Source organism: Protopterus annectens, chromosome 8.part0 (assembly GCF_019279795.1).
Source record: "Protopterus annectens isolate FY-2018-M chromosome 8.part0, PAN1.0, whole genome shotgun sequence".
Taxonomy (NCBI): Eukaryota; Metazoa; Chordata; order Ceratodontiformes; family Protopteridae; genus Protopterus; species Protopterus annectens.
In genome coordinates, this window is record NC_056741.1 from 945,259,817 (window position 1) to 945,275,187 (window position 15,371).

At 36.4% G+C, this 15,371-nt stretch overlaps 1 protein-coding gene across 3 annotated transcripts in view; it reads right to left on the minus strand.

Annotated features, from left to right (window-relative positions):
• The window catches only part of LOC122809173 (amyloid-like protein 2), a 1,365,390-nt gene that overhangs the window by 713,034 nt on the left and 636,985 nt on the right, over positions 1–15,371 (minus strand). For all 3 annotated transcript variants that reach the window (XM_044080467.1, XM_044080466.1, XM_044080465.1), the window contains exon 3: positions 8,598–8,727. In XM_044080467.1, the coding sequence (XP_043936402.1) occupies positions 8,598–8,727 (130 nt within the window). The remainder of the gene's footprint in view (positions 1–8,597; positions 8,728–15,371) is intronic.

The window sequence follows — 15,371 nt, forward strand, 5'->3', positions numbered from 1 at the left end:
CCTACAGCAATCGAGTTAATGCACAGCCAGAACCGGTTAATTTGGTGGGCGAAGGCGATATACTACAGTTGACAGGGTTGCGGCTATAGGTCCATTCCGTTCAGGTTGAGCCATGATTAGTGGCTGGAAGGAAGCTGTCTAAAAGAAGGTATTCTCTTGGAATGGATGTCCTGGTGGCACAGTGGAGTCATGGGTAATCCTACTTTATTTAGTTTTATTAGGGTGTGTTTCAGGGATGGTATGCGGGATTCTAAGGGCTTTACAGCTGATGGGTACACCAAATGATTTTTGGCTTAACCCTTCCCGTTATGGGAGGTAGTGGTTGAATAATTTTGGGTAGAAGGGAGGGGGAGCAGCCTGGTCAGGCTGGTTGGTGGAGAAGAGGGACAGGCTTGCCTTCTTCTGTTCCCCCTCTGGTGTGTGGAGGTTTATTCCAAGGATTTGTGGAAAGGAAATGAGCAGCTGGAGGAAGTTTGCTGAATAGGTAAGTAAACAGAGGTAAGGATGCTGCTTATTTGGTTGGTAATTGGTAATTTGATGAATGGTCTATGATGTGATGCTGCTTCATAAGTAAAGTAAGCAAGCAAAGGTATGGACGCTGCTTACTGGGCAGGATGAGCAGGTATGCTGTCCTGATTAACATTACAAGGAGGTTTATAAGTAAAGTAAGTGAGCAAAGGTATGGATGCTGCTTACCTGGCAGGATGAGCAGGTACGCTGTTCTGATTAACATTGCAAGGATGTTTATGCTGTGTTTAGAATCAACTATACTATGACCAGTTGTAAACAAAATTGGTAATCAAAGTCATGGAAGTTTAATAAAGGTCGTCAAATGTCATTCGGTGTGATGTGTTCATTGAAAGGGACGGGGACAAATGATCTCATCCACAAGGACTTTATGACTTTTAATAGGGAACCTACAACCCTCTTAGATGGAATAGCTTGTACAGGTGTCAGGACATATTTTTCAAAAATCCTATATAGAAATGAGAGTCAGGCCACTGTGAATGAAAAGATTTTTGGGAGTACATACTACATGAAAAAGATGCTCATTTAAAAAAATGGAAATGCATAGAGCATCTGATCCTCATTTTGGGCACACATGTTTAGAAGGGAAGACAATTTTTTGTGGAGGATATTGTGCAATATTGGACAAATACAAGGGAGGATTTTTTCCAGGTCAAAAATTTAAAATTCACAGATAGCAACTTTTGATACATCTGATACAAATTTGCTACATCCCCGTAAGACTGATGTTGTTGCGGTTTGTGAAACATGGTTAAAGAAACCAGCACTGTCTGGGTATAAACGTTTTTACTGTAACAGACATTCTAACAAAGAATCAGGTGAAGGTGCTATGATAGGTATTAAAGATTGTTATGAGACTCATGGTTATTATATTTTCAGTGATAACACTAATACTAGAGATTGTGTACCTGCGACAATAAAGACAACCTAGAACATATAACAATTGTTGGGATGCATACACCACTAAAGTCAAGTGATGATGACCTAGAATAATTCATACATTTCTTGCACAAAACACAGGATAGAAGAATAATACTGAGTGGGGACCTAAATTTACCAGAGGCAGACTGGAATAATATTGATAATATTGATTCATCAACAGTAGTAAGGAAATTATTTACAATATATGTTCAGGAACAAAAACTGCTTCAGATTGTAAAACAGCCTACCAAGGAATAGAACATACTAGATATGTTACATTTTCACTCTGTATGACTAATCAGACTGATATGTTCTGTGGAAAAACTGCAGAAGGAATATGGAAACTTCTGAAAGAGAACTTGTTTGAATGCAAAAAAATAAAATAAATGTTTAACATCAGGATCTAGGCACATAACATCTGGAGAAATATTTCTATGACAACAAGATACTTGATTAAGGGAAGAAACTTGATTAAGGGAAGAAACAAAAAAATATATAAGACATGGAAAAGAAGATGAACTACAACTTTTAAAGTTGAACAAAGTGCGAGACAAAATCAAGAAAAAGCTGAAGAAACTTTATATTAAAATATTGAATATAAAAGGAAACCATTTTATAGATACATAAGATGTGGTAGTAGTAAAGACATACAAATTAATAAACTGTGTGCAAGTTCTAAAAATTTATTCTCAGACACACTAGATTATTAATATATTTACAAAATCTTATGCAAAGCAGTTTGGCTGCACAAAGAGGTTGATGAATTGTCTTAGTGACATCCTGGTAACCTCAGCTACTGAAATCAAATTAGATTATATTGAAAAAAGTACTATGCAAACTGGATCCAAACAAAGCACAGGGAGGAGACAGAATTAGTAATAATGACCTGGGAACACTTTTACATGAACTTACAGTACTGTAATAATCTTGATATTTATTAGGTCATACAAATATGGGGTGATTCCTCATGACTGGAGACATGTACTTGTTAAACCTGTCTTTAAGGGAAAGGGAAATAGGACAAACCTAAAGTCATACAGACCCATAAGTTTACGTTCATGTTGTGGAAAACAATGGAGAAGGTTATATTGGATAAATTATAGGCAGAACTGGAAAAGCTGAAACTTGAAACCATATATCAGCACGTATATTGAAAAGTTATCTTTTCTGCAGTTACCTCCTACGGTTCCTCTAGGCGTCAAATATTGCCTGTTCATATTTGCATTAATAATTCCAAAAGCATGCTACACACAAGTTATCAGAATATATTATCTTGAAGCATATATGATGGCAAACACAATTGTATTGATACATGACCTCTGTCAATAAGTTTGTGTTAGAACTGTCAGGGTATAATGTCATTTTTTAAAGGCTGAAACCACACCCACTTGGAGTTAAAGGTACACACTCAAAAGAGCTCTACTGGAGGGAATGAGTTAAGGACTTGGTTATATGGATAGATTCAGCTTTGAGTTTTTTCTAATCATATCAACCAATTGATTAATGATAGTTATAGAACTACAGGTTGTATTAAAGATTTAAAAAGTCTAGGAAATCAGAAATTATGAAGTCATTGTATGTTAGTTATATTAGACCCAAACATGAGTATTGAATAACAATATGGAAACCTTATAAGAAATCAAGCATGAGTAAACTGGTAAAAGTACAGCAGAAATATATCCATGCATTTGAAAATTTAAGTTATTATGAAAGACTAAAACATCTAAACATGTACAGTGTTGCATACAGACACATAAGAGGAGACCTTATAGGGCATTTAGAGAGCACTACCTTTGTGGATGTTTGAGGTTATCAAAAATGAGTAGAGAATCATCAGACAATGTGCGCAGAAGATTCTCTAGGAATGTGAAGTGTAGTAATGGTTTCTCTGAGAGAGTAGCTGATGCATAAAATGGACATACAAATCACATTAAGCAAGCACTGCTTTAGACATTTTTAAGACCAACCTGGACACTTATTATGGGAATATCTGTTTTGGTGTACTGGCAGGCTAGAAGGACATTATTGCCCATGCTTGAAATATTTGTATGTATATAAGAATTTGAACATCTTGAACACAGAAAAGCAAACTGGAGATGGATCTCACAACAGAGGTTAAGTCTTTGATTTGTGTTAAGTGTAGTGGAGGCTTTGTTGTTATTGACTGAGACTTAGGATTATACGATACTGACAGTCAGCTTTAGATATATTTTTCTCCTGACTGTGCCTGATTTTTCTCCCTGGAAGACTGCTTACATTCCATTCTTGACTGAATAATGCTTAATCAACAGTTCACATAAGCAAAGACAGACAATGATGATTCATTTTACCATCCATCCATCAGATTTTCCTCTGCTATCTTCAAGTAACATTTATGGAAGGAATCAGAACATGTTTCACAAAGTAACAGTCTGGGAACTGTGCTTCATGATATAATGGCATTTAGGGACCATATGCTGATTATCAACAAGGCATCTTGTTACCTTATGAAAAATACGTCTCAGATCAAGTGTTCCTCACTACCTCAGGCAGTGATAAATATGTAGGAGCTTCCCTACCATAAGTACCTCAATATGCAGGCCTTTTAGACAGTGGTTTGACCCACCAGAAGTGGGTGCAGAATTTTACATACATTTCTGACTGATACACCTAAAATGCATCATACTATGCCTGTACTGCAGGATCTATGTTAGTGTTTAAGATTCCTACCTTCATTCATCTATAAGCATAGCACAAAGGATTGAAGATACAAGCTTATAATCAGCTATTTCCTCTGGTCTATGGTTAGCCTAGATCAGCCTTCATTTCTCTAACTGCATGACTCTCAGCCATTACTCCCAGTCTTGAAAAGGTCCATGATGATCAGCATTGTACTCTTCCTAACAAATATAAATATATCAATAAGTAAACTCTGACCATTCCTGTCCTACATGATGTGGGTCTTGCTTATCTGAAAGTGCTATTGAGACCTTACGTCTCCATAAGCATCTCAGGTCAAAAGCTGCAAAGTTGATGGCTATTTCAAAACCTTGGTTGGAGACATCTAGTTGGACTTCATTTTATCCTGCCAGGACCTTTTGGAATTGGCTACCATCCCCAACTAAAATATGAGATGGAATCATCCTTTAAATACTAATTAGATTCCATCTTTTTAGTAGACTATATTACAAGCCTGCCACAGAATTTAGACAAATTTTAAACTACTGATTTTTTTTACTGGTTTCAGTCTTAATTTAAATTTAGCTCTTTAAAGTGACTGCAAATTATTTATTCACTCACTGACAGTTCTGTTTTTACCTGTATAACTGTTTACATTTAATCATCATTCTTTAATATGTGAAATGTTCCTCTTGGTAGTTTTTTACACTTGAAGATTATCAGTTACATTGCCTACCATTTAGCTCTTCAATCATTTCGACATCAGCACTCTGAAACAGTTATAGGCTCAGAAATATGCATCTACATCATTAGGTATATTAAATGTGCGCATATTAGAATTAACTTCCTCTAGGTTAACTTGCCAGTTGCAATAAGGCTGTCTTATTTGCATCACAGTATTTCATGGTAGGTGCCTTCATTTTAATTTTTTAAGCATTTCAAAATGCTTACTGATCACAGCTCAATTTCCAACCTACAGGTTTTGCTAACAGTTTTCTAAAAAGCATAATTATGTCATACATATTGGGTACAGACTGTGTAGTACTGCACAGTTCCCCCCTAAAAAATCTCATTAATGCATGCACGTCTATCTATGATTTGGAAAATGCACTGCCTTAGAGTCTAGGTTCAGTCCCTTTGGTGTTAAAAATGAGTCATATATGTCAGACTTGTCACTCTTATTTTACACTTACTTTTATTTTATTTGTAATTATTTTGTCACAGTTATAGATGCTTATCCTGAACATGGTACTAAGTGACTGCAGTATACACACACACACACACACACACACACACACACACACACACACACACACACACACACACACACACACACACACACATATACACACACACAAAAACACAGCATTCACAGCTATGTGCAGTTTATGGATTGCTAAGTCACCTAAGGTAGAGTTTTGAAATGCAAGAAGAGGGAGGAGCAACCAGTCAAAAACCTCACAGGCTCAAGGTGGTTGTAAAGACTCGACACAAGAGGCACCAACCACTGAGACCCTAACTAGAGAACTAAGCACTGAGAGTTAGCTACCTAACTCCTGTGCATTACAAAACTTCTTTGGCAGAAAAAAAATTTTCAGCATTGTTAGATATATATTTAGACACTTATAACAGTGCATGCACACTTTTGCTAGTTAGAATACATATAGTAAAATACAGTCACTTAGATGCATGTATATTTCTGTTTGAGAGCATGTGCACATTAAAGGGTTAAACTTTTCTTAGCAAAAAAAATATGTAGAAAATAAAAAGCATCCAACTGTGTGTAATAATATTCTGCGCCTGGTACAAGCTTCAAGAAACCCAGGTGCAGGGAAGATTGGAGACAAAAAACAACTTCCTAACAGGAACGACTCCCTAAAAGTTTAAGGTTGTTACATATTTCACCTTGAAACAGAACACAATAAACAGACTGCATGAAATCAAGCAAATTCCAAAGACTGCTTTCATAAAAAAAAAGTGTATAAAAAAGAACCGTGACTGAATGGTGGTAGATCTGATTTTTTGTTAGATCTGGTACATGCAGGAACATGTTTGGTCTGAGGTAACTGGAGAATAATAATCTGTACTGATCATGAAGTAAACCTTGCACATTAAAGCTGTAAACTGCAACAGAATAGTAAGTGTTGTCTGTTACACAGATAAGTTATTTTATTAGTAACTGCGCAGAAGTTAATAGTGCTGAAAATAGTCTGCAAAGTTGAGTGCATTAATCAAGACTTTGGTTTTCAATAAGCAGCAGCACAAACATCTGCATTTAACTTTTTAGTGGCGAGCCTAGCCTGCATTTGAACACAGCGGGAGTCATGCCTGCATAAGGTCACTTCAGTAAAGGTGCAGTAACTAACATTTATGTATGTGATTCAGTCCTGAATAAGAGCACTTCAGTTTTCTACAGTTTGCAGCAGTACAGTTCCCAGACATCTGTATCTGGAGTGAGATTGCTGTGCAGGAAGGTCACAGTGCCATAAATTCTCCAAGTCGGTGAGTTTCAAGATTTAGAATCTGCAGCTGCCAGTTTCATTTCACCAGTGTCTTGAGTAACAACAGAAGTTTTCCAAACATCTACAGTGACCAGACAGACCATCTGAGTCCCTGTGGAGCTTGTAAGAAACCTTTTGTATTACATGCAGGATGGATGCCGTTAGGGTACTAAAACATGTAAACAAACTTTACTCTTAATGTGTCAGAATGACCAGATAAGATTTTGGATAGACTACAGAATTGGTATAGGCAACATATTGGTAAATGTAAAACCTTATTAGGGCAAGTTGACAGTTGGGCATTATGCAAACAGATTATGTTTGACTGGTATCTTAAACAAAAACATGTGGTATGACAGTAAATGTTTATTGTGCGAATCATATGAAACTGCTCTGTGTACAATTCCATAAAATACAGTACACAATGATAAACAACCAGTACAAGGGTCATAAATTTGCATTATTTCCAGATGTTAAACAGTTATGTCCTGTCACCACATGTAAAATGTTAATTTCAGAGTTACAACAGCAGTCAAATCAGTTATTGACAGAATCTCCTGTACATCTTGTTACACCCTTTAGACAATAGTGGAATAAAGCCACTGCCCAGCACAAAACAGATAAAGACAGGGACGAAGTTCATGGTCAACTGACAAAAAAATTAATAAACTTCTAAGAGACAAACAGAGTGAGTTCAGAGAGTTCAAAAATGATGTACAAAAACTTGTCAAAAGTACACAGGAGCTTTAGAGTCAGCAGAACAGGTTACTGAGAAATATCAGACAGCCCGTGCAGAATTAGAAGACAAGACAAACCTTGTTAGTAATGAGTTAAAGAAAGAAATTCCAGACCTTAAACAGTGGTTAGCTAAAGTGACAAAAAATAATTTTCAGCACACTACTCTACATTTGGAAAATGGTTAGCATACACAGCAGAATCTAATGTATGGACAGATGCCTTATTTACATGCTTTTAGATTAAAAAAAACAGTAAAAACTAAGTCACAAGAGTGACATGCATATACTTTCTTTTCACCTAAAGCACATCTGTTTAAAATACACAAGAACAAAAGGCAGACAACAGCAAATGTAAATAATGTAAATATATTTGTTACAAAGTCACAAGAGTGACATGCATATACTTTATTTTCACCTAAAGCGCATCTGTTTAAAATACACAAGAACAAAAGGTAGACAACAGCAAATGTAAATAATGTAAATATATTTGTTTTAAGCAATTGTTACTGAAACCAATATCTCTTTTGTTTTTTACAATTTTTTGTAATTGTATAACAGCACCAGGAACAGCAAAAAATCCAGCAAAACAAGTATACAGAAGCAATTTACTAATATAAAGTTGTACTGAGTAAATGATACTACAAATAAAACTCAAGGCAATTTCTCTTGTCCAGATTAAAGGGTCACAGTCTGGAGAACAGCCAGAGGGCAAGCATATGTGCAGCTCTCACAGCATGAAGCTTTACTAAGCATGAAGCAAATGCAGCTTATTACCTTTTATTGTTAGATCTGGTACATGTAGGAGGACATTTGTTCCGAGGTAACCGGAGAATGATAATCTTTACTAATCATGAAGTAAACCTTGCACATTAAAGCTGTAAACTGCAACAGACTAGTATGTGTTGTCTGTTTGTCTGTCTGTTACACAAATCATTTTTTTAGTATTATTTTATTAGTAACTGCACAGAAGTTAATACAGTGCTGAAAATAGTCTACAAAGTTCAGTGCAATAATCAGACTTTGGTTTTCAACAAACAGCGGCACAAACATCTGCATTTAACCTTTCAAGCATAGTTTTAAATTAGAAGAGCACTGTACTCTAAAATACAATAAAAATGGTTTGAGAGTAGGACAGTATAACAAATAACAGATGCAGGGAATGCACAAACTATGTATTTTTATTTTTGTTAAGGCCCTTGTAAAAAACAGTAGTCACTGGAATGTTGCTATTAAATAGGTGACAATCACTTACCCAGGCACCTGTAAGGGACCACAATGTGCTGGTGACCTCTGCACCTGCGTCTGCCTTTCCTACACCAGTTGTCTATAGTAACAGGCTGTGTGGACTCAGCAGCACTGAGTATCTGCAGCTCAGGGTAAACCTGTGAAAAATACACGTGTAGATTTAAGCAAACAAGAAGAAGTAGGGTAAAATCATTGTGAACATGAAATAAGAGCTAGCATAAGTTTAAAGATAAAGAAAAAACAATGACCCTTGGGGGGAAACACACTGATTTTACTACAATATGCAGTAATAAAAAAAATGGAATGTCAGCAGACAGTAGAAAACAATACCATGTAAGTTAACTGCCAAACATGTTTTTTCCCTAAATACTCTGCAAAATCTAGAAGAAACCAACAGAATTACATAGGTAAAAATACAAGCATTATTCCCATATGCACAGAAATCAGTGAATCCTCAGATCAGTGTTTAAGACACATCAATATTAATCTATTTAAAATGTACACAATTAAAAGAAATAAAATGGCAAGCCATAAAATACACTTTCTGACCTCTTTTGAGAGTCACAAAACACTTAAATGTTCATTCTAAGAAGCACTCATCTTGAAAAGGAGTTACAAAATACAGTTTCCACATCTCAGTGGTATGGACACTACATGACTATTGCATATGTTATTTTTCTTATAAACATGTACATGGAGTAACCCTCAACCTAGTTTACCTCCTAAGTTTTAACAAATTGATTTAATCCTACCCGAGGGAGTAAAGGCATGTATAAAAACTTAAATTTTTAATCAAACTAGCTAGAGTGTGTATGTGTGAATACTTTATACCTGCATTCTAGAGTAATTATTGGTGTAACGGAAGGAATTGATTGCATTTAACAGGATCACCATCATATGAGCCAAGTTCTTTGGGTACAATCCTTGGTGTCCTTGTTTTGTTGACTGTTTATTTATCTCTGAATAAATGGACAACATGATGTCTACAAGTTTAATGTTAATATTTTAACTGTGAATACTTTTTTTTTTCAATTTAACTTGTTTTTTGCAGGTATGCAAGAGTGAAATGCAATCTATTGGGCTATGACAGTTTGCCTGGCACTTTGTGCAGATGAGTAAGCCTTTAAATTGTTAATAGCTGCTTCTTGTAGTGCAGGGTTTGTTTCCCTCAGCCTCTGTTTGTTTACTTTGCATGGTTGGGGGGCAGTCTATTACCTTGCCTGGGGCCCCACAGGCAGCACAAATTGTACACAGCTGAAAAACAGTGTGCATGTAGTGGCATCTTTTTAAATATCTGTGCGACAGAAAACAAGTCACCCATTTGCATGCAAAGTTGATGACCACTGCTAATTGACATATAATCCAATGACCCTACATGCATGTTTACCATTACATCATGACCCAGCACTAACTCTTGCTGATGTGCTAAGCAATGCCTCATGTACAACACCTTACGCAGTAGTATAACATCTGTCATGCAAAATGACAATGCTTACTCTGAACCTGAAAATGCTATACATAGAAATGGAAAACACAAATGAAGTTTTCTAAGTATGCAAAATGCAGTACAGTACATTACAGTAAGAACACGCTATATTAACTACAGAATGACTAGCATAATTCAGAGATGTCAAGGTTATATATTGTTGGAATTCAGCAGATATCTGCTATAATGAATAAAATGCCAAGTTCCACAATAAGCTGTCATAAGCTGCTACTTTCCTGTCTGACTTACAGGAAACTCCAATAGTCAAGGCTAAATAAAATTCAACACATTCATAAGGGGGGCTGCAGGAGGAAATTGCTCACTCATCAAGATGAGCCCTCTCACAGTCAGTCAGTATCGCAAAAAAAAATAATTTCCTAAATTTAAGATACAGGACCCTCCTTGAGCATTCTTATGGTTGGGTTCAACTGCAAATAGTAAATTTACCAAAATGAAAGACACGTCATGTCTGAGCAAGCAATGCTTGCTGAAGATGAGCAGTGAAGATCTAGTGGCCATGCAGGAGATCTTTGCGATATAAACATTCTTGAAGCAAGCACTGACAGTAGCTATTCCTACACAGAACTGAACTTTGCTCACAGCCTTTATTTATTGAATTAAAAATAAAAATGTGTTTAGAAAAGGTTTCAAAGCAAAACTGCTATATTTATTGTATAGCCATAGATTAGTAAGTGCATTCATCTGCAATTCTGTTTTTCACTCCTGTTTTGTCTGACACATAGTATCCTTGGCCATTTTAACTCCAAAACATTCCCCTACATATACCCCCTAATCCATCTGCTCATCATTAATTAAAAGAGTGCGATCCCTTCATCTCTACAATAAATACTTCATTGGTTTAGAGTGTTTAGCCCTTGAATGGTTGGTTTTGTCTTCTCCTTTTTTGGCAGTTGCTGTGGTGTCTTATTTTTTAGCCTTGGGGTAATCACTATTCAGAGCCGTATTCCCTCTCATTCTTTTAGAGCCCCACCACCTCTCTTGATACTACCCCCTGCCCTGTCAGTTATGGCCTTCATACTAGTTGACAGGCAGACTGGATCTTCTTTATGTTGTGCTGCTGACTGGCAGGGTTGAATCACTGCCACTTGTGACACTACTTGACATAGTGTTCATCCCTAAGATCATGTAGGCAATGTTAATGTGAATCTTGACTAGTAATCTTAAGGACATGGGGGCATTTTTATGACAGGAAGACAAATGCAGGAACTTCATGAAAAACAGTTAGGGCACATATTAGAACTACACATGAAGCACAAATAAATAAATAAATAAACAAATAAATAAATAACTGAATGACCCAGGAGTTGGATGCATGTAAAGCAAAGATTCACCCTCCCTTGAAGTTTAACTCAATCCTAAGCTTTGTTTTTTTCTCAATAAACTATTGTGCCATATAGTTTCATTAGGAGGAACTAGTCTGTACTTTACATAGCTTTAATTTCCTTTCCTTGGAATTGAAGGAAGAGAAGACCCACCCAACATTTTAAGCATACCTCTTGAGTGCTTTGGCAAAGGGATTTGTCTTCCCCTCAAGACATAGGAGAAATATGTAGTTTTTCTTTTGAGATACTGCACACAATCATACACTGGCAGTCCTCAGTCTTCCAGCTATCAGCAACTACTGTGAAAATATGTGTAGAGTATTGTGGAATGTTTCGCCACTGTTTTTGTTGCTGTGTTGAAGAAAAACAGTACCAGTGCATATAGATGACTATATCATTTTGGACAGTGATATGCTTATTTAAAACATTCCTTTGCAAAATGCAATGTATTTACATAAAAGCAGTGTTTTAGTCATATGTACAACACAGAATAACTGCTAATCTTTCATGCTCAATGATTAATGTTTGGATAAAATATTGGTAGACTACAGTAAAACAAATGAAGGAAATCTAATACCTCAGTAAAAAAATTGTTCAAGACAAAATTTAAGAACAGAAAGCTTTGTCTTTTTGTACTGTGTTACATTGTAAGGATACAGATTACCTAATATGAACAGAGCACATACAGTATATTTCACAAGAAAACACCAAATAAACAGGAAACAATGGAACTTTAGTGCTCAAAACAGTTTAATATCACTTTCGTCTAAAAGACTTCTTCAGAAAATAATCAAGTCACTTAACACATCTATTTAAATATGAACAAGTAACCAATCAATCACATTTCAAATTTAATTAACACATGGAAAAAGTTGCAAACATCCAATTTACATACAAAACTCACATAAACTTTAATTATATGGACTAAAACTATATAAATATACTTAATTTTCAGTATCCTATTTAAAAAAAAAACTCTTAATATTTACTGATTCATTTAGACTTGGGACCTGAGAATTTGTCAGCATATAACTTAATCTGCCACTTAGTGTCTACCTTCTAAATGGCTTTTATAATCCCCTCCCATCAGATCTTGAGGTCTAAATGAAATGTGATTGGTTACTCATTCTTATTTAAATAGATGTGTTAAGTGACTTGATTATTTTCTGAAGAAGTCCTTTTAGATGAAAGCGTTACTAAACCGTTTTGAGCACTAAAGTTTTGAAGTTTCCTGTTTTATTTGGTGGTTTTTTTTTTTGGTGTTTTTTGTTTTATTATCATTACATCAGAGTTTAACTTGTTGTTGCTGTCCACGCAATATATTTCACTGGCATTAAGGTAAAAAAAGCAAATAATCATACTGCAGACAGTGTTGAAAAGCACGAGTAGTTTGCATGCCTGTTTAAAGTTCTTTGAAGCAAGTTAATGCATACAGGACAACAGTGATAATGGTGATGACTTTGACACCTCAGGAAGGGTGTGGGGGAAAGGAGTGACCTGCCAGCTCCTGAAGCACTACAAAATGATAGCCTTAGGAATACCTGCAGTTCAGTTACTTTATTTTGTTGAGGATTTACACTGCTTTGTCTAGTTTGAAACAGTCCCGACAATAATATGGCTCCCTATGAAATTTCAAGATCTGACAACAAAGTTCTGAAAAATAAAAAGAAAAGCCTGAAAACATGACAGAAGAGTGAATATCAAACATTGCTTTTCTGTTTGTGTTTTGCAAGTGGGAACAAGCCCACTTGCACCCACTGATGTGAGGGCAACCCCCCCCACACTATTACCAACTCTGAGATCATAACGTCTCAGAGAAAAGGGAGTATTCTGAGAGCTGGAAATATTAGGATTTAATATATGTAAACCTGGCTTTTTTTCTATTCAGTCTCCATGTTTCAGGACTTTGCAATGCAAGTCCTGACATTTTAAATGGATACCAACCAATACAAATCAGAATAAATCAGACAAAAAGTGAAAGCCATTCAAGTTCCTGAAGCTGTGTAAGATGTCTGGACTCACATTACTGCCATTCTACATGGAGATTAAAAGCATCTCATTTTATTACATCTAGGACGACTCATATAAAGGTGTTTTTGGTGCACTTTTTTGCTACCTCGCTTCATCTTACAGCATTCCATCCAGTAACCTCTCATCCATCAATGGGTCTACCAGTTTTCTCTTTTTCTCCTGGCCTTACTGCAATACACCTGGGGCTGGCATCGAACAAAAGTGTGGGTCTTGCTAACACCTTCACTGGGGAGGGGGTATTTTACTTTGGTAACCTATCCAGTTACTCCACATTCCTTACTGCGGTATCTGTTGCATGTCTGAGAGCAGGCATGCAATGGGATGTGCTACATAATACCCTGTACCTGAAGCAGCTTAGCCACTCCCTGCCATTTTGATTTCCCCAGTCTCCACCAGGGATCACCACATGGAACATCCACATAACCACTCTTCTCCCAGGGATGAGCATACCCATGATTCCTTGCCACTCCATCAGTCACCCAAGCTGCTAATCAAACCTGGGTTGGCAGGGCTGCATTCAGAGCTTAATCCCTCTGTTGCTACTGGAGTGGTTAGAATGACTCATATAAAAGTGATATGAAACATATTCTGGCAACAGAACATCCAAGCAGTAAAACAAAATCATAATAAAGTAGGCCCGATGATGGCCATTGTGTGGAAAAGCATTTACAGTATACGGTAATATGAAGAAAAATACTTTTTAAGCTTAAAGGTGGAAGTTTCCATTAAGTATTTTACACCACACACATACACACACACACACACACACACACACACACACACACACACACACACACACACACACACACACACATACACACACACACGCACACACACCACACATTATCACTGCATATTTCAACTTAGAGCACACACACACAAAGTACAGGATCTTCCAAAAACAACCAGCCATTGGACCTATGATGGAAGGTTCTCTATGGGAGATACAAATACTATTGCAATTATACAATATAGTCTTCTAAATTTACCACAAATTACTGTATATGGCTTAAATTAATCTGCAAGAACGTCTGTAGAAAATGGGTTTCTGACACATGATTTATACTTATGTGACACACTCTAAATCCATCAGGACTAATATTCATCAGTTGCACTAAAATAAAGCTGTCACTCACTGATGAATTAGTTTTAAACTGAGTATTCTAGAAAGATAATGCTACAGTCTTTGAGATTAACATTCAAGAGTAGCATTAAAATAAATTGTCACTCACTGGGGAAATAATTTTAACTTGTGCATTTTGAAATGAAACTGCAAGAGGAAGGAATACTGCAAAGCAATTTGTTTAAAGAATCTTGACAGAAATTCTGAAATGCTCAAAACATTTAGGCCAGCTGCACATTTTCTACTCTACATTTAGTTAAAATACAAAAAAATAGAAATACGGTAATTTCTGCAATATTACACAAATGGACAAACACACACACCTGTGTGTTTGTGTGTGTGTGTGTGTGTGTGTGTGTGTGTGTGTGTGTGTGTGTGTGTGTGTGTGTATACGTGTGTGAGAAAAGTACAGTTGTGTACATTTACCATAAATGTAAATGTTCGAGTGTATTCACTGTTGCAGTCATAACAATTGGGTTATCCTGTTGGCAGACTACCCTCAGTCGGCCTGAATTCCAAAATCTAGGTCAAGCGTTGGTTGCGGTCGCCTCTTCCCTGATGTCAATGCGCCAGAGGGTATAAAAGATGCAGCCAACGCCATTTTCTTTAGTTTTTCTTGCCCCAGATGTCAGGTGCCCCGAAAAGGGTAGGCTAAAAATATGTCAATAAAACATGCATGCACCAAAGTATATATTTTGCCTTCATCTACAAGCAAATACACCACATAGGTTGTATAGAATAGAGAAGTACAGATAAGTTCTAGTAAAGAAATGGAGGATGGTGGGTGGGTAACCTGGA